This window comes from Colobus angolensis, unplaced genomic scaffold (genome assembly GCF_000951035.1).
Source record: "Colobus angolensis palliatus isolate OR3802 unplaced genomic scaffold, Cang.pa_1.0 Scaffold30, whole genome shotgun sequence".
NCBI lineage: Eukaryota > Metazoa > Chordata > Mammalia > Primates > Cercopithecidae > Colobus > Colobus angolensis.
The window spans coordinates 10127550-10152235 of NW_012116266.1; the positions used below are offsets into that span (position 1 = coordinate 10127550).

Genomic DNA, 24686 nt, shown 5'->3' on the forward strand with positions numbered 1-24686 from the left:
AATCAGAATTAAGAGGAGATGCTACATGTTTCCAGTTCAATCTTGATCCATGTGGCACCTTTGTGAGGAACTTGTCAGGATTCAGTTAATTAATCCATGTAAAGTTCTTAGAACCGCCTGGCACAGAATAAACATTCAGTGAAGGCTAGCTATTCTTACTGTTCTTTCTCTGTTTCATGTTTGGCTTCTCTGTACATATATATTACTAGTGCTCAGTTCTAGGAAATAAAGGGGAGTGAAACAGGCCAGTTGGTTGGACCTAAGAAGAAGAACAAATGCAATCATGCAGAAAGATTATAGTAACTTCAAAGTATAGTTTTGGAAAATCTCTTTAAATCTAACCAATGCACAGTGGAAAATCCCTGAAGAACCAATCTAATTATTCAATTAAATGGAACCGTTATGCTGACTTTTACTACAGAAGGCAAGCATAATTTAGAAAATGGGGCATTTTAATTCTCTTTTGTTTTCCAATTAGCACAATTACTCTAATGGGGAGTACTCATGCTTGAGTCTATGTTTTTCCAGTATGTACTTTGCACATAATTTCAGTCTCTCTTTCCCCAAAAACTGGAATCCTCACCTGTTGACATAGAGGTTTACGTATTACAGTGCTCATACTGCCCAGATCATGGCCGCAGAGCAAATATCCTTCTGCCATGAAAGCTGACCTTACTAGCACCGGCCCCCAACCCCCACTCCTGGAGCTCTGCTTTTCCTGCCAGGTATAATTAGGATGCTGAAGTAACAGAGCTCTCACTTTTTTTGCTGATGCCAGCTTACCACAACAGACCACATGAGTTTACTCTTAGTTGAAAGTGGTGAGGAAAATGCTAAGAACATTCATTTTAATTGGTCAACATTGTACGGACTTTAGTGCCACTGTTTTATAGTCCTGCGCTTAGGATTTCTTTCTGCCACTAGCCATCGGCTTATTATAGCAGATAGTCTTATTTGCTTCTGATTATCCTTTTTATTATTATTTGACTATTACTTGAAAAATTTAAACCTCTTTTGTTTATTGTTGCCTTATTTAGGTAACAGGTTCATCTGCCCTAATATTTGTTAAGTTCTACGTAAAAGACTGACATTTTCACATTGGTGGGAAAGTATTTTTTCATCGTATGGCCCTCAAGACTAGGATGAATGGCAGAGTTTTCTTTTTTTTTTTTATTCTTAAATACTTGCTTTGATGCTGTTGTTTCGTAGCTAAAAGACTATGGGTAGTGTGTGATGGTGGCAGGAAAGGTGGCAGGGATGGTGGTGTGAGTGGTCCTTTAATGTAACTAGATGTGTTTTCTTTGCATTGGTTGGATTTATTCCTCCTGAACTCTGGAAAATGTTTAATTTGTTATTCTAATATGAAAAAGATCCATAAAATATGAGAGAATAGTAAAAGGAGAATTTTTTTTTTTTTTTTTAAAGTTAACTCACTCTTCTTAAAAGTTTTGGGAGGATTTAGGAAGTTAGACCCAAGTATAGGAAATGTGGTCTTTGCCTTTGGAACCAACATGACACATTTTAGTGGGGAAGAGCACAGTAACCTTGTAATTCTGTCATACAGCTGAAGCTGTAAGGTGTGGGCGATGGCTGCAGTTCCTCATCAGGACTTCATGCTCCATCTCCCCCTCCACAAAGGCCTTCTCACATAGGCCTGTGGGGAGAGCTGGGACTGAGTTCCTTTGAGTAAGTTTACCTAAGATTTTGCTTTTTTTATTAAATGAGTGGGAAATAGGTAGAAATAAAAGAAAAATTATTTAAATTACAACTAGAAAGCTTTAACCTTAGGAGAAAAAAAAAACAGAAATTAGAAGGTATATGCAAAACAGAGGATTAGTTTATAGTGATATTGAGAAGGTCCATCTATGTGAGTATAAAATGGTCATTTAAATTCATAATTCAAGAAACAGTTATGTCTTTAAATTAGTTTGAACATTTTCACATTCTAAAAAAAACATTTAAAATCAAAAGAATCAAAATTAGAACTAAAAGAATATAAAGTCATTTCTAATTTTACAAAGGATTGATTTCCTGTCTTAAGTGCCAATTATTCCTCTATAACACTGTAAGAGTCATTATGAGGCTGATAATAATTACTGTCATTTATTGGATATTTGCTCTAAGCCAGAGATGAGGCAAACTGTGGCTCATGGGCCAAATCTAGTCTTATTAGAACACAGCCATGTTCCTTTATTTTTGCAATAGAATAGAACTGAGTAGTTGTGACAAAGATCGACCCTCCAGAGCCTCAGATATTTACCATCTTGCCCTTTCCTGATGAAGTTTGCCCATCCATGATTTAAGACAAGCACTGTTCTTTGTAACAATTATGTCATTTAATCCATACAACATCTCTAGGAGGTTAGTTTCTTATCCTGTTTTATAGATGATGAAATAGAGCCTTAAAGATATTAAGTGACTTGCCCAGGGTTACTCAGCTAAGTGGAAGAATATGAACTTGAAGCCATGATGGTAGAGTCCATACTTTCCCCTTTATGCCCAGTTTCTTTGTCGTTAGCCTTCAGAGAGGTAGCATATCTTGGTGGTTAAAGGTATGGAAGATTCTGAAGCCAGGTTGCTTAAAGTGAGATGACCTTAGGCAACAAATGACTTGACTTTGTGTCTTGGAATATAAATGTTGGCAAATACTACTATTATCAATCTCATGTTTTGTAGGTGAGATACTAAATCTCCAGAAATGCTTTTACACTTTCCAAAGACCTGACTTTACAAATGACGATAGCTTACCTCCAGTGCTAGATAGATAACACATATTTCAGAGGGCTGATGGTTTTGGAAAGGTAAAATCATGAGTCCAATGTTCATTTTTTTCTCTCTTAATTATCAGGTGCTTCATAGACAGCAGTCTCAGCCAGCCAAGGAGAGTTCCCCTCCCAGAGAAGAAGCGCCTCCCCCACCTCCTCCGACTGAAGACAGTTGTGCCAAAAAGCCCCGGTCTCGCACAAAGATCTCCTTAGAAGCCCTGGGGATCCTCCAAAGCTTTATTCACGATGTAGGCCTGTACCCCGACCAGGAAGCCATCCACACTCTTTCGGCCCAGCTGGATCTCCCCAAACACACCATCATCAAGTTCTTCCAGAACCAGCGGTACCACGTGAAGCACCACGGGAAGCTGAAAGAGCACCTGGGCTCAGCGGTGGATGTGGCCGAGTATAAGGACGAGGAGCTGCTGACCGAGTCAGAGGAGAACGACAGCGAGGAAGGCTCCGAGGAGATGTACAAAGTGGAGGCCGAGGAGGAAAATGCTGACAAAAGCAAGGCAGCACCTGCTGAAATTGACCAGAGATAATGTGAACTTCTACTAGGCAAAGCAATACATCGGTCCAAGGATTTTCTGCTTTCATTTCTTTAAAAGTTTTGTAATTTTTTTTTTTGTTTTTTGTTTTCGTTTTCGTTTTTTTGCTTTATTTTTGTCTTTTTATGTCTGTTTGTTTTGTTTTTCTTACCCTTTTGGACATTTCTTTGTTGCAGAGGATACACCTATAGACTGAATAAGTTCAGTATTTCCGAATCAGACATCGCCTTGGCAAAGACACTAAAGCGTTACACTTTATCCCGTCTCTATGACTGGATCATAGTCATTATAATCACAGGAGACTCTGCCTTCATTATCCTTGCACTTAACGGAAGTTAAATCAGGCAAATTCCGGGATGAAAAGAACTACGACATAAATGAAGGAAGCTACAAGTGTGTGTGTATATGTATATGTATATATCTCTATATTTACATATATATATTAAAATTGCATGGGACAGAGACTTTACAATCCGAAAGAATAGACTGTGAAATGAGTTCTTAAAGAAAAGACTTGTTTATGTATTAAAAAAAAAACCACTTCACAGTGAGTCGCTTTGGCTTTTTGATAAACTGCGGCCTGCTCTCAGGGTGGGGTGACTATTTTTGAATTCCTATTTATTTTTTGTGTTTGTCCCTGATTTTTTTTTTTTTTTAATTCTTTGGCTTCCTATCTGGCAGCTTACTGGGTAATTTTTGAGGTATGTATTTAACAAAATAAACCAACACTGCCAAAAAAAAAAAGAAAAAAGAAAAAAAAAGTAAAGTGAAAAAAATCAGGGCACATTAAAATGATACAAGTCAAATTACTCTTAAAGACACAATGCACACTTAAAATGACTCAATAAAATGACTCGCTACGTTCCGTTATTCAATTTGTCATTAATGTAGTGAACAGATGCATTTCTGTGGAATTCCAAATAAGTAAAACTGAAATTCAGTGCAGAGAAAACTTTGTCCATTAGTGCAAGTCTTGATCAAATGACATTTTGACATTGGACATATGGAATTCATAGTATGAGCCACATTTTGTTGTGAAATTTATTTACCTGCTTGTGGCTTCAAATCTGAAAATTAATAAGCCTGCTCGTTTAAAAGTTGTTTGTTCTTGCTGTTTTTTTGTCTTTTTGTTTTTTATTAGAAAATAGTTCAGTGTAATATTAAGTTAGAAAAGAAGTTGCTGCCCAGTTAAAGGGGCTCCCTCTCAAATAAATCTCCATCCTTCCCTCTCCCAAAAGACATTTCTGATTTCTGTTTCACTTTGGGCTTCCTCTTCTTCGCACACATTCCACCTACCTAATCAAACATTTCCAGTCCCTAATCTCTCCTGTCCCTTTTCCTGGGATGACAGCCCTAACAAGAACTGTTTCTGAATCGTTGTGCCGCTCTGGGCAATAGAGTATGTGAAGCGATTTCGGTAGAATCACTTACTCATCCTAAAAGAAAACATTATCCCAGTTGCCTACATCGCAATTACCTTATGTAAAGCAGAACTAATGCTGACTGGATGTTTAGTGGGGTGAGCATTAAAGCTGCAATCTACTATAGTACTCCAGATCTCTTTCAGCTTCCTATGAGAAACACCAGAAGCATTACTTTCCACTTTTACTTACAGTAATTGCAAGAGGAGACCTCACATTCAGGACTGGCCAAGTGAACGTAATCCATGCTTTAAACTGGTCATTAAACAGTCCCACATGGTTGGATTTTTTTTTTTTTTTTTTTGAGTTGTGCTCTCACGAAACCTTGTCAAAGACCTCATGCAATATCACTTTGAAAGTTATTTTCTGTTTACTACACAACATTGTAATATAACTGTTAATACTATTTATATATTTGAAAGGTATAAAAGGTAGGAGTTAAAAAAAAAACCTCTATGTGTAGATATTAACTCAGAACTTACAATATACAGGGAGAAGACATGTTGCAATACAAGCTAATTCTAGCTGCTCAGTAACCTCTGGAGTTTTTAAAGGGACATTTTCCTGTACTTTTTCAAATAATGATGTTTAAAAATTATCTTGACATGAGCGTCATATACCTTTGCAAAAGGATGGTTGTTTGCAGTTCGCCCTAGCCCCATCCTTCCTATTTCTGTAGTATGCTGCAGCTTTAATCAGAAAGTCCATGGTTGCTGCTTCCTGATCTCCGAGTTACTCTTTCCAAATTGTCTTCTTACACTGTTGCTGAAGGTCACTCTATACACGTAATGGAAACTGATTTTGCCAAGCTCTTACAAGGTGGTTCATCTATCGATGGCATCCGCATTTGGTATCTTTTACACTTCAACCAAAAATTTATTAGGTATTTTTCAATGCTAAGTCTTGCCTTTTATTTTTTAATTTCACTGCCAAGTTTGCAGTGGTTCTAAGTGAATCTGTGGGCATTTTAGCCTGTGGTCTTGCCAGATCTTTGCGAATTACAATGCATATATGTCTATTTATTCAATATCTGTCATATAATATCTATTTGGAAGAAGAAACTTTCTCTTGTAGTGCCTCTTGACAAAGCACAATTTCCCGCCTTTTTTTTTTTTTTTGTGAAATGAAAAAAACAAATTGTGTTTTATTGCGGTATCAACAATGTGAATAAGGATTAACATATTGTAAATGTTCTTTTTTCCATGTAAATCAACTATCTTTGTTATCACTAAGTGATAATTAATTTTTAACTTATGTGCATTGTTAGGCTGTTAGAATTTTTTGGTTGTTAAAATAAACGCATTCAATAAATATGACTTTGTTTGTCAAGTATTTTACTGGGCATTATCTGCTTCCCCACTTAATTTTTTATGCAGAGTGAGACCTGGTGAGTCTTAGGAAAATTTGTACCCTTATTTTAGAAGCAAGACAGTGGTACCTGCTATTACAGATGTGTGAGGCCTGTACAGTGCATGGATTTCATTGCACGTGTGAATATGTGTGTGTATATAAACACATGCATGCTCACTTCCTGGAGCTGGCAACTGGGAGAGTCATTTATCCAATCTTTTGTTATATACAAACAAAATTCAAATGTAAAAAGATATATTTATAGGCTGCTGTTTTATTTTTCTAGTGAATATTTTCTGTTTATAATTTAAAAACCACAAATGACTGCGTGTCAGGAAACTTTTGGAGCACATATGTCCATGGTTAATGGACATAATAAAAGTCTTTTATATTTAGAGCTGGGGTACCATAATGTGTCCATGGAGGAATGCCGAAAGGGTTGATGTATCTGAGAAATGTGTGAAAATGATTTTTTAGAGAGTGCTTACAATGGAAAAAATTGCTCAAAAGACTAATGTTAATAAGGAAAGAGCAAGTGCTTCGCTTCAGAACTGTCAAAGAGAAAGTAAATTAAAAAGTGATTTTGTTTTCTTTTGATATTGTAAATGTTTTTCCTGTTTACTTTTTTCCATTTTTCTGTATTTGATTGACATACAGATGTAACTTCTCTTTCTTCCTCAGTTTCCCTTACCTTTTTTTCTATGATAGTTAACAGCCCATGAACCATGTAGATATGTTTTAAGGATAATTTATGAAAAGCAAGTGTTTGCAAAAAGGCAGACAGCTTCAGGTTGCTGAAGGTTTTTAAAACAGCTAGAGGCTCAAGACAGGGTGAAACGTTATTTACACAAATGTAAATGAACTCTGCATTTAGACTAAAGACAAAGAAGGAAAGCATTTGTGAAATAATGACTTTTAGCGCAAGCAGCTTCCACATTCATGAGATTGTGTTTTAGGGGTCAAACTTCATCAGTGGGAGACTCTACACACAGATGAATTGGTGTGCCTAGAAGGTGTCTCTATGCTGGTGACTTCTATTTTCACGAAAGCAAAGTAGGAATTTCTCAAGTAAACAAAGTCATAGCATGTCAGAGCGATCACTTCATGGGTTGAGTTTTGTCGTGTGTGTGTGTGTCTAGAGGACATATGTTTCTTTACACTGTCATTTCCCGTTGTGAAGAGTCTTAAAGACTAAATTCCCCACATTCTTTCTAAAGGACAATCGTGCTGTAATCAAGACAGTAAACATTTATTAAACATGTACTCTATGCCAGACAATTTGCTAGAAATTGCAGTGACGAAGAAGGTACAACTTTGTGCTTTCTCCTCAGGAAGCTTATAACTTGTTGGAAAGGCAAAATATAAATCCAGAAAAAATGAAACAGTCACAAAAAGTTGTCTTCAGACAGAAATATATTTGCTTAATGGGTGGTACAAACACATGCTATGAATTAAATAATTATTGCTTGCAAGCTAGAATAACCTTAGAAGGTGGATCATTTATGATTAGGTTTAGCTGTATACAAAGAAAAAAGAAAAGCACAAAGTAATTATGACCCAACAAGGGTTTCTTACATGAAATAAATTGCTGAGATAAGCCGGCTTCATGAATTCAGAGACTCACACTTTTCCAGCTCACAGCTCCACTTTCTCCTGTGTTCATTCCTGTGTTCCCTCTTCATAGTCCAGGATAATCGCTAGAGCTCTCGCTGTCACACCTAACTTCCAGGCATCAGAAGGGACAAATGAGTAAAGAATGACACACAATCTTCCCTTGGTACTGTAGGGGATTGGTTCCAGGACCAATCCATGGATACCAAAATTCACTAATGCTCAAGTGCCTTATATAATGGTGCATAGTATTTGCATATAACCTTTGTGTATCCTCCCTTATATTTTAAATCATCTTTAGATTATTTATAATATCTAATACTATTGCAATACACAGTAATAGAATTAGTATAATGTAAGTGCTATGTTAATAGTTGTATTGTTTAGGGAAGAATGACAAAACTGGACATGTTCAGTAGAGACAAAACCGTTCATTTTAAAAAGCAGATATTTTTGATTTGCAGTTAGTTGAATCCACAGATACAAAAGAGTGACTATACTCTCTTTCTTCAAGCCCTATACTTAAATGCAAGGGAGACTAGTAAATGTTTCTAGCTGTTCCGTGAATTCCAGAGAAAGGGGGAGAGTCGATAATTGGTAGGCAGCTAACAGCCTCTGCCATAGAAGGTATTAAGGAGAATATTGAAAATAATAGATAAGAGAAGGATAAGTGAAGAGGCACATTTGCCCTGCTGCTACTTCCTGCACCTTACATCTCTTCCTTCTCCTCACCCTGAGTTCAAGTTCATTCCTGGCTAACTTTAAGGATCAGTCCAAGCAGCACTTCTTCCAGGAAGACCTTCCCCATCTGCTTTGTCAGTGTGATACAAATTCTTCCATGCTCATGCCGCTTCCAGGGTATTCCACGGCACAGAGTTTGTAGCATGTTGCAGTTACTGTGCTAAATGTTTACTTCCCATGAGCCCTTGAGACCTACAGCTGGATCCCAGACATGGAGTTCCTCAGTATCTAGAACAGTGGACTCAAAAGTGTTGATTGAATGATTGTGTATTAAATATGTGAAAAAATAGTGCATTCAAAGACATAGAGTCAGAGAAGAAGACACACTGTAGGACAGCGAGCAGATCAGCAGGAGAAAGGAACCTGGCACTGGCAGAGCTCTCCCAGGCTAATTGTTCCTTTATGCCCTTACAGCAATTCCTCACAAATACTATTATCCTCATTTAACAGGGAGAAAGGAGCTCTGCCTAACACAAGGTCTCAAAATGGGTTTATGGCTCTTTTTCATATATGTCTAGTCAATTATTCAAGACACACTCTTTAGGGTTTATGCAATCTTTTATGATTTCTAGATCTTTCCAAATTGTAAAAATTGGGAAATTGATAAAAAGTGATGGAACAGGATAACAAATATTGGCAGAAGTTAAGTATGTTCATTCAAATTTTTTCCAAACTGTCATGTTCTTAATAGACTTGTAAAATAAAGCAGAAAAAGCCAAACCTATTTCTAAAATGATCTGCCTTTGAGACCATTATAACTTACAGGTAACTGTTATTTCCTCTTCCAAATTCATGGCACTTATCTGTACCACTCATTAAAAATAATAGAGCAGTGTTTGAAGACAGCCTTCCTGAGGTTATTTCACATCTCCTGGATTTATGTTACGGACTTTGGTGACTGAACGTGTCAGATGATATTGATAAACAAAAGCCCTCAACTTCTAAGGGAATTGGGATCCAGAATATTTGAGTTCTGAGGATGGCACCACCATTCCCTGGTTGTGTAATGTTGGGCAAATTACGTCTTTGAGCCTAATGTTCCTCGTCTAAAAATTGAGCATAGTGACTCTCACAGGGTTATGGAGAATCCAGTGGTATAAGATGCTTTGAAAGTGGTAAAGTTTATGAAAATATTGCGTTTGTCATCTGAAATTGCCAAGTAGTGATCTAACTTTGATTAGTTTTATTTATTAACTTTCAGAGGTCCTGATGAAATAAAGCAACATTTAAGCTTTTATATAGTTATTACAGACATATTTAATTAAGGCTTGTGGTACGACCACAGGAATGCCATGACCAACTCAATCTATTCAGCAAATATATTTATTGAGTACGATTAGTGGCCTTGATATTCAATGCAGAATCAAAGCAGTTCTGGATACATTTAAATTGATTAGCATATAAGATTTTTGTTTTCTGTCACCCCAGAGAATGCCACTTCAAGGATCCCTGAGAGTGAAGCTAAATACATTAATTTGTGTCTGAAATGCTTACCATTGAAAAGTGGACATTATGAATTGGGTACATTTTGCTTTACTTCTACCTTCCACCCATCTTTCAAAGTGAATGGAGAAGGATAAATTCTAGGGGACTACATCAAAAGTAATTAAGAAAGATTTGGGCAATAACTCAGCAGGCGGGGTGGGTGTGATTCTTTAAAGACAATAGCAAGGCCTGAGGTCTTTGCATTTGGCCATGCAGAGAACAGGGGTGGGTGGGCAGGTGGAGGGCTGTGTGGGGATAGGCATGACAATGTGTCTTCTGAATGAGCATGTCTAAGACTGGCATACTGAGTTGGAGACAGGAACAATGAATGAAGGGTGCAATGAAGGGAGGTGATTTGGCACCTTGCAAATTCAATATTGCTGGGAAATAATAGAGTCGGGTTCTAAAGCAAGGTCTGCATTTTCTCCCCAGTATCACACCACCTCTATTTTTGTATCCTAGAATGTACTAGAAAGAATGTATAAACTAAGCATTAATTCGTTGACCAGCAGGGTTTATATGCCATGACCATCTGCCATCTCTTAACACACTTTTTCATAATTTTGTTCAAGTATGACATTTCTGATTGACTGTTGTTCTGAGGGAAAGCTTATTTTTTAGAAAACACTATGATCTGCTAGTTCAACTGTCCCAAAGAATCTAGAAGTAGCTTCTTTGGTGACATTTAAACAGGCTTAAAGTGTTACCTTCACATATGGGAAAATAATTACAAAAATATTCCATTAGCAATGTAATAAATAGTCCAGAGCAATGATTAATTAAAGAGATAACTATAATTTATTCAGTATCCATTACCAAGCATAATCCCATTTAAACACACAATAACACAGGCTGAGGAAATCAGGGGAGACTCAGTGTCAACTCTGAACTGAGCAATCCTAGGAATCTACCCTTAAAGAAAAGATAAGGAAAAAATAAAATCTTTACAACTTTAATTTGTTTGTAGTTGATTGTGTGGAGGCAATGAGTTGTTCTAGTTTCTATTTTTTACCAATATTGCAGCTTGAAAAAGTTACTTTTCAATCCTTAGTTTCTTCATCCATAAAACAGGTCCAGGAACAGTGGCTCACACATATAACCTCAGCAGTTTGGGAGGCCAAGGCAAGAGGATCACTTGAGGCCAGGAGTTCAAGACCAGCCTGGGCAACATAGTGAGAACCTGTCTCTTCCAAAACAAACAAAAGTATAAAATAGGGTTAATGACTTACGTATTTCAAGGTTGTCATGATTAAATAAAAATAACTATGTAAAAGTATCTAGGGTAATTCCTTCCTTCCCTTCCTCCCTCTTTTTCAGGGAGAAAAAAAGCAGGATATAATCAAATGTTACAGAGGACTTAAAAATAGTTCAGATGAGTTTCAGAGTAGGATTAAGTCTTATGTTTAAATTTTTTTTTTTTGCATGATTTAAAATCTTTAAGGATAAAGGGCTGTTATGCTACACTTTCTTCTGTTCTCTTTCTCCCATGTTTTCTTCGATTCTCTTTCATTGTAGTCCCTTTCTCTCCATCTCTCCCTTCCTCCTGTTCCTTCTTCCTGGCAAGAGCTATAATATGATTTTTTTTCTTAATTGCAAACAGAATGAATGAGGTGTTTTAGTAGCCTTCTGAGGTCTTCAAAATTAGGTATTTAAACATTAATGACACCACACTTGCTCATTTTTGTGCTGCCTTATTCTTGTTCTTTTTTAGTGTATTTTGCTGATTCTCTTCTCTCCAAGCCTTTATGCCTAAGATGATCCAGGGTTCTTCCCTTTGTCCTCCTTTTCCCAAATCTACTCTCCTTCCTCGTCCAGCATCATGACACTAAATGCACCCAAATGCTGACCACACTACGATTTCTGTCTGTAGCCTAGACCTTTCCTACATCTCCAGACTAGTAGCTTCCACTGCCTATTCAACTCCTCCACATGCCTGGCACACTTCACATGGCCCCAGATGACATCCTCTTCTTCCCTGAACTGTTCCTCCCACCTGTTGGCAACTCCAGCTTTCCAGTTGCTTAAGCCTAAAGCCTTAGATTTGCCCTTATTTTTTTTCTTTAACACAATGGCATTTAATATTGTCAGGAAAGTCCTATCGGGGGAACACCCCCCAATATTTCAATGTAGGTTCTTTCTATTTTCCGTAAGTGTTAGCCAGCTGAGAAATAAAGACAAAGAGTACGAAGACAGGAATTTTACAGCTGGGCCTCCAGGGGTGACATCACATATCAGTAGGTCCATAATGCCCACCTGAGCCGCAAAGCCAGCAAGTTTTTATTAGGAATTTGAAAAGGGGAGGGGGTGTACGAACAGGGAGTAGGTCACAAAGATCACATGCTTCAAGGGGCAAAAAGGAGAACAAAGATCACATGTTTCTGAGGAAACAGGACCAGGGCAAAATCAGAAACTCCTGATAAGGGTCTACGTTCAGCAGTGCACATATTGTCTTGATAAACATCTTAAACAACAGAAAACAGGGTTCGAGAGCAGAGAACTGGTCTCACCTCAAATTTACCAGAGCTGGGGTTTCCCAGTCCTAGTAAGCCTGGGGGTACTGCAGGAGACCAGGGCGTATTTCAGTCATTGTATCAACTGCATAAGACAGACACTCCCAGAGCTGCTGTTTATAGACCTCCCCCTAGGAATGCAATTCTTTTCCTAGGGTCTTAATATTAATATTCCTTGTTAGGATATCTCTCCTACTTGCATGTCTATTTATAGGCTCTCTGCAAGAAGGAAAATATGGCTCTATTCTCCCTGACCCTGCAGGCAATTAGACCTTATGGTTGTCTTCCCTTGTTCCCTAAAATCTCTGTTATTCTGTTCTTTTTCAAGGTGCACTGATTTCATATTGTTCAAACACACATGTTTTACAATCGATTTGTACGGTTAACACAATAGTGGTCCTGAGGTGACGTACATCTTCAGTTTATGAGGAAAACAGGGTTAAGAGATTAAAGTAAGACAGGCGTAAGAAATTATAAAAGCATTAATTTGGGGAACTGATAAATGTCCATATTAAAATGAAATCTTCACAATTTATGTTCCTCTGCTGTGGCTCCAGCTGGTCCCTCCATTCGGGGTCCTTGACTTCCTGCAACAAAGTGGTGTTAGCTTTACCTTCTAACTAGATTCACAATCTCACAACCTGTCACCGCCAACATTGCTACCACCTTGATAGCAGCCACCATCATTGCTTACCCGGAGTGTAGCAGCAGCCCCCACGCAACTCTCCTGCTTGACCCTGTCACCTCTTCAGGATTAAACCAATGTCCTTACAATGACCTGCAAGGCTTTATGTGATCTGACCCTTTTCTGACCTCCTCTCCTTAATTCTCTCTCCTCTGTTTGCTGGGTTCCAGATACGCTGGCTCCCTGCTGTCCCTGGAATACACTAGGCCACTCTTGCCTCAGGCCTTTGTTCTCCTAGCTCTTCCCTCTGCCAGGAAAGCTCTTTTCCCAGACAGCCACATGACTGGCTTCCTCAATTCCCTCCAGTCTGCCCAAAAATCATCTTCTCAATGAGAACTATGCTGATCACCTTACTTAAAATTGTAAACTTACCTGCCTTCTGGATTCTTTTTATTCTATTCTGTCCTACATTTTCTTTTTCATAGCTTGTAACATACTCTATAATTTACTTATGTTTCATGCTTTTATTTATTGTCAGCTTCCTCACCTCATTGAAAACACCAAGAGGGTACAAAGCTCTTCCCTCCCTTTTAACAAATATTTGATGAATGGGGTACATTTCATAGCAGTTTCCCTCTGTTGGATTTTGAAAATTTCCCAACTTCAGCCATGATTGAATATTTAAATTGCTTTACAGAGATAAACTTCATCTGAATATTTCTGTAATGCATAATCAAGGTACTTGAGTTACAAGTATCTTGACCTCAAGAACCTCCACAACTGACATTTGTAAGCCCCACATTCAGGTAATTCATAGTCTGTGATTCTGTGCTGTCTTGGAAGATAGAATCACCGAACCATGGGCTTTGTCATTCTGCACATCCTCTTATTCAAAGCAGAAATTCCTTTTCAGGCATCCTTGGCTGCAGGCCATGCAGTCTTTGTTCCTTCATGACTAGGAACTTATGAGTTTGGAACTCAGCCTATTCCACTTTTGGTTAGTTCTCTTTTCCCCTGTTATTGGTGCCATCTAATGCCGAATTTACTCTTCCAGTAACCACCTCACATATTTAGGATCATATTGAATATTGATTACTAAATCCTATAAGTTCTCAGGCTTTCTTTCTTAATCATGTGATACAGCTACTAAGAGAGCTTATGTCATTTCAGACTGCATGAATAGAGATATACAGCTTAAACCAAGAAAGGTGATCATCCTATACTCTTCAATACTAATCAGGCCACACTGCAACATTGTTTTCAGTTCTGGATGACATATTTTGGAAAGATGTTGATAAATTGAGATTTATTCAAAAAACAGAGGGTGACAAGAATGTATAAGGGTCTAGAAAGTTTATCTTCTATTGATTTATTCTGTTAAATCATTTTTTTCACTTATCAACAAAGTAGATTTATGAAATGTCTATTATATTGAAGCCATTGTGAGTGAAATAAAGTCAGGACCTTTAGTTGACAACAATAGAACTAAATTTAACCAGTTAAACAGAAAAAAAATTACTAAAAGTTATTAGAAGACCCAGAGAATTTCTGGGGAAGTCAGAAAATCTGGGTTAGAGATTAGGATCAATATCTAAGATGACTCCAGGGGAGACTGCTGCTGCAGCACGGAGCACAAGCACCATATCCTGGTCCCGTGCTCCTGGGCACTGAATGCCACCTGCAAAACTTCTGCCCCTGCTGCCTCTGAAACCTGGATGGCTCTGCTACTGCCCTTAGTGAAATAGAATTCACATGATGCATGGTTTGTTTGTTTGTTTTTTTCCCATTCCCTTCCAAATAAAAGTCTCATGCATTAGGTACTGATTGAAGGAGCCTAAGTCATATGCAAGGAAGGCTGGGAAAGTGCATTTCTGTCTTCTGTCTTGGACTCATAGGTAGGAAATTCTTTAAACATAGAAAAAGCAGTCAGAGGTGCTTAGGGCCCAAAAAGTATGCCAAATGCACTAGACTTCAAACTCTTTGAGGAAAGATACTGTGTCTTATTAGAACAACATAGTGTTGCTTTGAAATCAGAAAGGGCTGGTATCTATCTAGAAATAGATCTACTCTACTTCCTAGCTTTCTGTAATTTGGAGCTATATATATATATATATATATAGGAAAATAATACCTCCCTTGCAGTGTGTGTGTGTGTGTGTGTGTGTGTGTGTGTGTGTGTGTTAGCCCATATAAAGTACAGTGCCTGCCTATAAATGATAGTTTTCCTGCAATATCTTTGTATTCCCATTATCAAGGATGATTCCTGGTACAAAGTGTTCATTTCTTAAAAATGGGAGAATGTTCATTGAAGTCATGGTATTTGCCTTGAGAAAAATATGTCAGTAGGTAGGTAATTTGTAAACCAAAAAATACTAAAATCCAAGGTGAAATAATGTCGATCCACCGTGGATGGGGAAGTAAGTGTCCTCCGAGGTAGTGATGCCTGCTTTTACTAGGAGAAACTAGGGCTAACATCAAATAATACTTAGTCTTATTTGACTAAGAGTGAGTGTAAGAGTGACTCAGTGTGAACTTGATCAAGGGCAAATCACCTCCATCAATCATTCCTCCATATTCAGTTGGACACTACTAAATATTTCCAGATGGCAGACCAACTCATTAGATTATGTGGGAGAATACATTTTGTAACTAATTCCACCATGGACCAGCGTTCAGTTGGGGTGTTTAATATCAGAAAGATTGTAAAACTGTAAGTGAAACTTGTCTACATCACAGACAGTTTACATGTAACATTGCTTTGAAAACCTCTGCGCTCAGTAGAACAATGGGGTTTTAGCCATTATATCTGCAAACTTGTACATCTGAAGTTGATACATGAAGATATCGTTGAGACCCATTCTGGTGGCAGTGAGGAAGCTTACTGTATTGGGAATACTGGGGAGGCCTTGCTATCTTCAGCACCATCATGGGATAAGGGTACTCCTGCCAAGGTCCCGTGTACAAATATGACTCTCACCTCTATTACTTTGGGAAATGCTCTTTTGGGAATATAGTCCATGGCTGTCATTGCCAGACTTTGGAACTTCTTGAACCAGTAATAGCCACACCTCAGGCTTGGAGGCCAATAAGCACTTGTCAAGTTCATATTGGCAAATAAAGACACTCAATAAGCAATACAAAATATAAAACTATCATCTTTTCTACCATTATTGCGTCAAAGAAAGCACTTTTAACCCCCTTCAAAGTTGGAAGGACATCATCTTAGAATAAACTATAGTTGGGCTGGGCAGGGTGGTTCATGCCTGTAAGTAATCCCAGCACCTTGGGGAGGCTGAGTCTGGGAGGATTGCTTGAGGCCAGGAGTTCAAGGTTACCATGAGCTGTGATTGTGCCACTGGATTCCAGCCTGGGTGACCAAGCAAGGCTCTGTGTCTAAAAAAATACAACAAAATAAAGCATAATCCTATTCAAGTGAGGAAAGTGAACCAATTTGCTGTGAAATATGTATGTCTTACCCTTTTTTCCCCTCCTTTTTTGGGGAGCAGAAAAAACTCTGTCGCCACCTAGAAGCTGACTGCAGGTGACATCTAGAAACTGCCAGTCTGAGGACTAGGCTGGGTATTTACTTTCCCAGAAGTTCCATCCTTTGATTAAGTCAGGCACCAAAAGGTCCACACCTAAACCCAAATTTGCTTGGCCTTCTCAGAGTTAGCTCAATTGGGCTTTGCTTTATTTTAAAGGATTTTTCAGGAAGGTGCTGCCACATATTGCCATTGAATTTACTATAAACTATTGGTGCAATGGTTGTCTATGATGCCTCAGTGGCTCTCAGGTGAAATTTCATACAAGAAATTTCTTCTAGATTTGAAAGTAAAAGAGATGATCATTGTTTCCCCAGTGGAATTTGGGTTTGCTACTTTCTCTATCTGATAATGAGAACAACTGAATTTCTTGAGTGCCCCTTTCTTGCCTTGGCCACTAGGAAGCTCAGCATCAACTCTGATGTCACTCATAACTACTGAATTAATCCTGTACTTTTAAATGAGAAAAAGGTGACAACCTCAAATTACCCAGAAAGCTACATTTGGAGAGTATAGGAATTTCAGTAGCAAGTCATTAAAAGTTAAACCGAATACAATTTCTTCACACAGACAAATACATCCTTCTGGATAAATAAAAAATTTCCCCAAGTTCATATCTGGGACCATGTCATCTGATTATGTAGGTTGTTCACAGCATGGGTGTCCAGGTAAAGAGAAAAGTGGCAGCTCACCAAATCACATGTTCCGGTATAGGGTCTGCTTTTATCCAGAGGAGGTGACCTTTTTTTTCTGATTAGTACCAAAGTGCAATATGGGCAAGGAGTGGCTTGGCCCACACTTGTGCATAAGTCCATTTGCCTGTACATATCCCCTTTCAGCATCTGCTTCTCTGATGTCACAATGCCACACCTAAGGATCTCGTGATTTGTGAGCAGGGAGGTCTCTGTGGCTACTTGGAGCCTTGCATGCGGGTAGGGCTGAGCTACATCACTGCTTCAGTGAACTTTGGCCAAACATAGCTTTCCCTGAGTAAAATTGCCATCTCCCCACTACCCGCCACACACATCTTGGCTTTAATAGAGAGCCCAAGACAAGAAACAAGAGAACTACCAGAAGCAATGAAAAATTGTTAGTCAGAACTTTTGACTGATTGGTGCCTCCAGTCTCCCCCAACATGCCAGATGTACAGCTTTTTACTGTACGTAGTTACATATGTGTCCTTTGCATAAAGCCTCTCTGGCTAAACTTCAATCCCTAACTATTATATATTCTGAATAAAAGTGAAACATCTCAGCATTTGCAAAAATTCAAGATTTATCAACATATTGAGCTTTTACTAAGTCATGAATTCTTGATTTGTATTCACAGTGCTTTTACATATTCATAGCCCTCTTTAGCCAAAGATCTTCAATATTCATTTACTATGGAGTGGTAAGTATATATTATTCAACTCCATTTACCAATGGGTAAACTGATGCCCAACTAAAGGCCTCATCAGAGAAACCGAATAAAGAGCAAGATGCTCTTAGCCCCGCAGAGAGAGCTTGCTCCAGCTGTCTCCCTCCAGAAATAAAGGCCCGTTGCCTGCTTGTGAGTCTCACTTCTCAAGCATTAGGGGAATCAGGATTTTTCCTTCTGGATTTGTTGGAATGTCTTGAATTGAGTTTCCTCTTAAAGCACAGGGGACAAGGGACAAAAGAACTGCCCGGGGTGGGGGGGCGGGAAAAAAAAAAAAAAACTAGCCTTCTTCCAAATTGCTTCAAACCCGTGATGCCAAAGGTTAATTGACCAGATTAGTTCCTCCTAAACTTGGAGGAGAACAAGTAGAAAGAATCATTCATTTGCTCCAATAACCAATTAATGACATTGATTGGGATGGAAGGGTCGTACCTCTCCCACTTTTATGAGAGAAACAGAGGTCAATTTTCTTAATACCTTTTTTTTTTTAATGAAATCTATTCCTTTAGTTTCTGAGCAATTTACTGAGGATTCCAGCTATATATTTACCAGGTGCTGATTGATGGGGTGTTTAAATATAAAAACAAAATATTTCTGGTCAGACCTAGAAAATTACAAGGGACGAACTCTGAGTGATCCCATGAGAGCAACCAGCCTGTAATACATATCACAAAGGAATGTCAAGCCTTATGGTTATTTTAGAAACTGTACAAATGTATATTAAGCATATTTCTGCATGGAGATTACATTTTGCAGTAAATATAATTCTTTTTTTAAAGAATGTCATTATGGGGTATTCAAAGGAAGACTATCTCAAAGGGTTAATTATTGGGAAAATGACTATCCAGCTCCCTAAAGTGTTCATTTGAAAGCTGGTGGTCAGAAGTCAGTCGCTATTTCACCTCCAAAGTAAATAAAATCAATGTAATTTTTTCAGGATTTTAACTAAACAAATGTCTGTTTTTGTCAAAATGTGTTGCTCCCTAGATAGCAAGATGATGATACACAGCATTATTTATTTTATTAACACTAAGCACTAATATAAACAGCTCACGATATGATAAAACAGAGCTCTCCAATAGAATTTTCTGCAATAATGAAAATGTTGTCCATCTATGTTGCTCAGTCTGGTAGACATTCACACATGTGTAGGGTTGCCTTATTTAGCAAAACAGAACAAAACAAAACAAAATTTTAAAAAGCAGGACACCTAGTTAAATTTGAATTTCTGATAAACAACATAATGTTTAGTATACATGTGCCCCGTGCAATATTTAGCTCAATAAATATTAGCTATTATTACTGTTATTGATAGTGATTAACTCATTTTATCAGTGTTTTACTGGAAAGGAATCTATAGATGTAAGATGGAAAGGGCAACAAAATAGAACCCTTTGACATGATAATGCAAGACTGTGTAATCCACTTCCTGTAACTTGGAATAGAATGGATTTTATTTTCTTCTGGACTTTGCCCACTTTCAATATTTAATAGTCAAAACCTTGGTTACAGACCAAGATGCACCTTTAAGCAGGTATTTTCTTCAGCATTAAACTGCAATCTGCATTTCCAGGATACCTCAATGTATGCAACAGGTGTGTTGCCTGAAAAGTTGCTTTAATTCAGTTTTACCTGAATATAAATAATCTAAAGGAATATGGAGAGGGGAAAATATATAGATATACACATGGACATATAAATGACAAGTTACCATATATAACAAATAATATATAACATTTAGAACATTTTTGATATCTGTATTTAACTTATTTGGAGAATGATGTTTCGATGAATGTCTTGGTAGGGAATAGAAGGCCCATGATAAGTGTGTAGCCAAAGTGAGTTTAACAAAGGCCCTGTTTATAGAGGTGTAGTCAAAATTAAGGGAACCGAGAGGGATAAAGGGACATGCTGTTACCACAGGGCAAAAGGGCCAGGGAGTGGAAGGGTAAGAGGGACTGCATGGCAGGATCCATGGCCTTAGAATATTGGTGGAGATATAAAACCCTTGTTCCATTTCTTAATGTTTTAAACTCCTGCCAGTTTCTCCTATTGGCCCAAACCAACCTGAAGCCAGAGTGCAAAGGGGCCCGCGGGCTTAAAACAATAGAAGTCACCCTCCTGGGTGCAGAACAGGGCAGTGGAGGGTGAGAAATAATTGTGAGAGGCAAACAGAGAATAAGCAGCACACAGGATGCAAACACTTTACCTTTCTTAAAACAGTCAAATCACATGTTCATGTGCATTATGGAAGCGGTCACACTAACTCCCTATTCTTCTCGTGTATGGGTTTTCATCATTGAGTTAGTTTGGGAAATTTTATGCAGAATTAAGTCAGTCTTAGAATGTCTAGTCAGCCTTGTACATATAAGGAGGGTTGAATGTTGGAGTCAAATTATTTATATGGAACACAGACAAGAATTTTGCCCTACAGTTGTATTGTGTGTGATAGGAGTATTAGCCACACTGAAAGCAATTATTTTCACATGTTGCAATGTATCAAGATAACAACAGTTCTCTGTCTTATGTCTCAGGCTCATGTGCAAACACTCTTTCTATTCAGAAGGGCCAGATGGTTAAAATGAAGATAATTCTCACAATAATTGGTGGTTTCTTATAAGATTTTATTGGGGGTAATGGAATATCTAATTTATTTATGGAAATTTGTGTTACTGAATTCTGCTATCCTTCTCATTGTAGAGTATAGGAGTATTTTTAAAAATTAAAAAAGAATTCTTTCCTTTGTCAAGAACTACTGTAGATATTAGATAACAAAGGAAATGACCATGAATCATGGTCACAAAACTTTTAAAATTGGATCCACTTAAAAACATTTACCCTGGAAACACTAAGGAAATTTCTTTGTCTTATCTACTCCCTGATACACACTTCTTATTTCATCAGATTTTCTTTTAAAAATCATAACTCTATATAGTCCTAAAAATGTCCCCTCCATAATGAAAATGTTATGGTTTATTTATTTAGAGTGCCATGATTAAGTGCACAGAGGCCAGGGTGTGAGACCTTCAGCAATTTATTTAACTTTTCTCTGCATTCATGTACTCATTGTTGAAATGGTTATAATCATAGCATCAATCTCATAGAGTTATGCAGATTTAATAAGTTAAGATTCCTGGCACTGGTACATCCTCAATAAACGTTACCTATTATTATTATCGAAAAAATATTATTAGTTCATTTCATTTGTGTTTGAGCAGAAAGAACACTATGAATGCAAAGGGCAATAGAATCCAGTTATTTGAGGTGGTACTGGAAGATTGTGAAATCACAGAATCCTTGAAGAGGATGGTTCTTAAGAGATTGCCTACTCTTGCCTCTAAAGCAAGAAAACTTCAGTAGGTCACCAATGGTCTTTTAGCTAAAATTCAGGGCCCTTCTTGCTACGATGCTGTCTCCATTCCTCCACCATGCTTCCTTTTAAGAGTGTGCTAGATCTCACTCAAACCAGCTTGCTGATTGTTAAATTTTTAGGAATGTTGTGAGGTAATTGCTAAACACAGCCATTATTAAACATTAAATTATACAAATTTACAATTAAATAAATTTCCAGCTCCACGTTTGGTGGTATCATCTTGGCAGCTCAACATTGGCTATGGTGGCGGTATTCATACTGCAGAAATTGGCAAATGCTACAAATCAGTCCCCTTCTTTTTTTTTTTTTTTTGGAGAGCTGATAGTTAAACATTTACCAGTACAGCACTGGTTGAACATTGATCCCTTTTTTTAGTGCGGAAGTGAGATATTAGGTATTAAAATTAGGCCAAAAACTGTTAGAAAGCTATGCTGAACAGATGATTTCAGGGCAGTGAAATGCACAGAATGGGAAATTGATTTTAGCCCCTAATGAATTCTAATGAACAGCAATGCTAGAATACTGATCTCCTGATGTTCATTGATCCCTCATGAAGGACTGTTTAGATCAATGGATGAGATGCTGATGGGAAATCAAGGTTTTTGTTTTGTTTTTGACCAGTCCTCTTGCTGAAAACAGCAAGCACTAGAGAGAACTAACAAGGAATATTTGGACTGACCACAAAAGGAGTTTATTTTCTTGTGGATCCCATGAAAGAATAACTCACAGAAGGCACATGTCATCTACAATGAGAAAAGCAAGACAAAAAGTTATTTTTGCTGAAGCCATGAGGTCTACAGGCCCAGAGCAGCAGGTCTCAGGAGAGGCCTTGCAATATCTCTCAACCTCACTGGGTGCTTCTTTCTGGATATGAGTATCTTCTCCTTCATCATGGAGAGCAGAGCAGGTTTTAAATAGCAGGAACATTGACACCTTTAATGCTACATCAAATGAACTGCCTTGTTTATCTTTATTCACATTCTATCATTTGTTCCCAAAAAAGCTGTGGTTGGACAATCTTCACAAATACTCCCCTAGGAAGGGCAGGATATCTGAGAACCACTCACAGGTGATTAAGAGTGTGTGTGTGTATGTGTGTGTGTGGGTGTGTGCGTGCACACACGTGTACAAGTGCATTTCTATTAAGATTCATTTTTTTTGTTAGTCCTCATCCTTTAAATATCTTTTTTCAAATTTTCTGTCTATAATCTGAGTGAAGTTAGAATGGGAACTACAGAGAATCAGTCAAGAGTGTGAGACAGATGAAGGAACAGATATGCCTGGTGGATGGATCTAGAAAGACTTGTGACTCAAAACAATTGAGTGACTCCAGAGCCAGTGTATCGCTGAAGGGATACACAGTGCCAGGGAGATCTGGCTGTAGCAGTGGGACTTCAGCCATGAGATGGGTGCAGAGGCAGGATTCCGGTCCCTGGGAGAACTGGTCAGGACAAGGCAGGTTCTAGTGTTGGTGGGATGGGATTGGGATGATTCATTATGACAGCCTGTGCCCTGAAATCTGACTCTCCAGTTAGAATCCTCTATTAGGCATAACAGCTCTCTGTACCTCAGTTTCCACATGTGTAAAATGGGACTAATAACTTGTACCTACATTGTAGGGTTTTTGGGAGAATTAATACATGTAAACTTGTGAAAGTGATTGGCTATTATAATTATTACTTGCTATTTGGGGCACCATGCCAGGCATTTTACATGTATGATGACCTCTAGTTTTCCAACAATTTTATGAATTTAGAAATGTGTTCAACTCTGAAACAGAAAAAGTTTGAGTCAGCAGACCAATGTTTCAGAGCCATAACAAAGCTAAATGCACTAAAATATTAATGACTTTTCTTAGGTCCACCAGAAAATTGAGGTCACAGGGCAAACCTGGGAAGTGCAAACGGCAACAGAATCCAGTTATTTTAGGTGATATTGGAAGATTGTGAAATCACAGAATCCTTGAAGAGGATGGATCATAACTGGGAAGAGGAGAATACAGAGAATCATAGACCAGATGAAGTTACTGAGAGCAGAAGGCACTGGAGCCAGTAGCTAGGAGGGACATTTTAATAATGTCACCAGTTACTGAAGGCTGAGTGTAGACTAGTCTGAGAGTTATACATTCCTGGAGGCCCAGCCTTGGGGTGGGGGTGAGGCATTTGGGTGGGAGGAGAGGATCCACTTTTGTGAGTTTTACTTTTAAGAGCTTCAGCAGGTTCTCCTAATGAAGATGGGGAAAATTTTTCCTCATACTTCCAGCAGAAAGAGAGGATAAATAACTGTCTGAAATTTGCCCAGGGCATTCTTCATAACACAGGCCTGCCCTTCAAGGTATTGTTTTACTAGAGCCTTATCTGCCCTGCAGAAGGGCAATTAGACAACTCCAGCCCGCTATAGCCTTTCTGGCTCACATAACTGCAGGAAAAAAATAAAGCTAAGAAATGCTTCTGAATATCACAGCTCAGGAACTCAGGACCACTAAGATAATTGAGATTTCATCAAAAAACTATAGGATGTTTCCCTTTTCCAACAACTTGCAATTATATCACTGTGACACTGGTATAACAGTAGTTTACAACTGAGAGAGCTATAAGAGGTAAGCTCTATTTAAGAACGAGTTCTTAGGGACCATTCCAAGATGGCCGAATAGGAACAGCTCCCGTTGGCAGCTCCCAGCGTGATCAACACAGAAGACAGGTGATTTCTACATTTCCAACTGAGGTACCTGGTTCATCTCACTGGGACTGATCGGAAAGTGGGTGCAGCCCACAGACAGTGAGCCGAAGCAGGGTGGGGCATTGCCTCACCTGGGAAGAGCAAAGGGTCAGGGGAGTTCCCTTCCCTAGCCAAGGGAAGACTTGACAGACTGTACCGGGAAAATTGGGACACTGCCACCTAAACACTGTGCTTTTCCAACGGTCTTAGCAAATGGCACACCAGGAGATTATATCTCACTCCTGGCTCAGCGAGTCCCACACCCAAGGAGACTTGCTCACTACTAATCCAAGATGGAACTGTGAGGTGGCAAGCCTGGCTGGGGGAGGGACGTCCACCATTGCTGAGGCTTGAGTAGGTAAACAAAGTCACTGGGAAGCTCGAACTGGGTGGAGTCCACAGCAGCTCAACGAGGCCCACCTGCCTCTGTAGACTCCACCTCTGGGGGCAGGGCATAGCTGAACAAAAGGCAACAGAAACTTCTGTAGACTTAAACGCCCCTGTCTGACAGCTCTGAAGAGAGCAGTGGTTCTCCCAGCATGGTGTTTGAACTCTGAAAATGTACAGACTGCCCC

At 38.5% G+C, this 24686-nt stretch overlaps 1 protein-coding gene across 3 annotated transcripts in view; it reads left to right on the forward strand.

The window, feature by feature from the left end:
* Window positions 1-6050, forward strand: part of SATB2 (SATB homeobox 2) — a 203782-nt gene extending 197732 nt beyond the window's left edge. For all 3 annotated transcript variants that reach the window (XM_011949970.1, XM_011949971.1, XM_011949969.1), the window contains one exon: window positions 2849-6050. In XM_011949970.1, coding sequence (XP_011805360.1) covers window positions 2849-3310 — 462 coding nt within the window. In that variant the 3' untranslated portion in view covers window positions 3311-6050. The remainder of the gene's footprint in view (window positions 1-2848) is intronic.
* Window positions 6051-24686: the final 18636 nt, after the last annotated feature.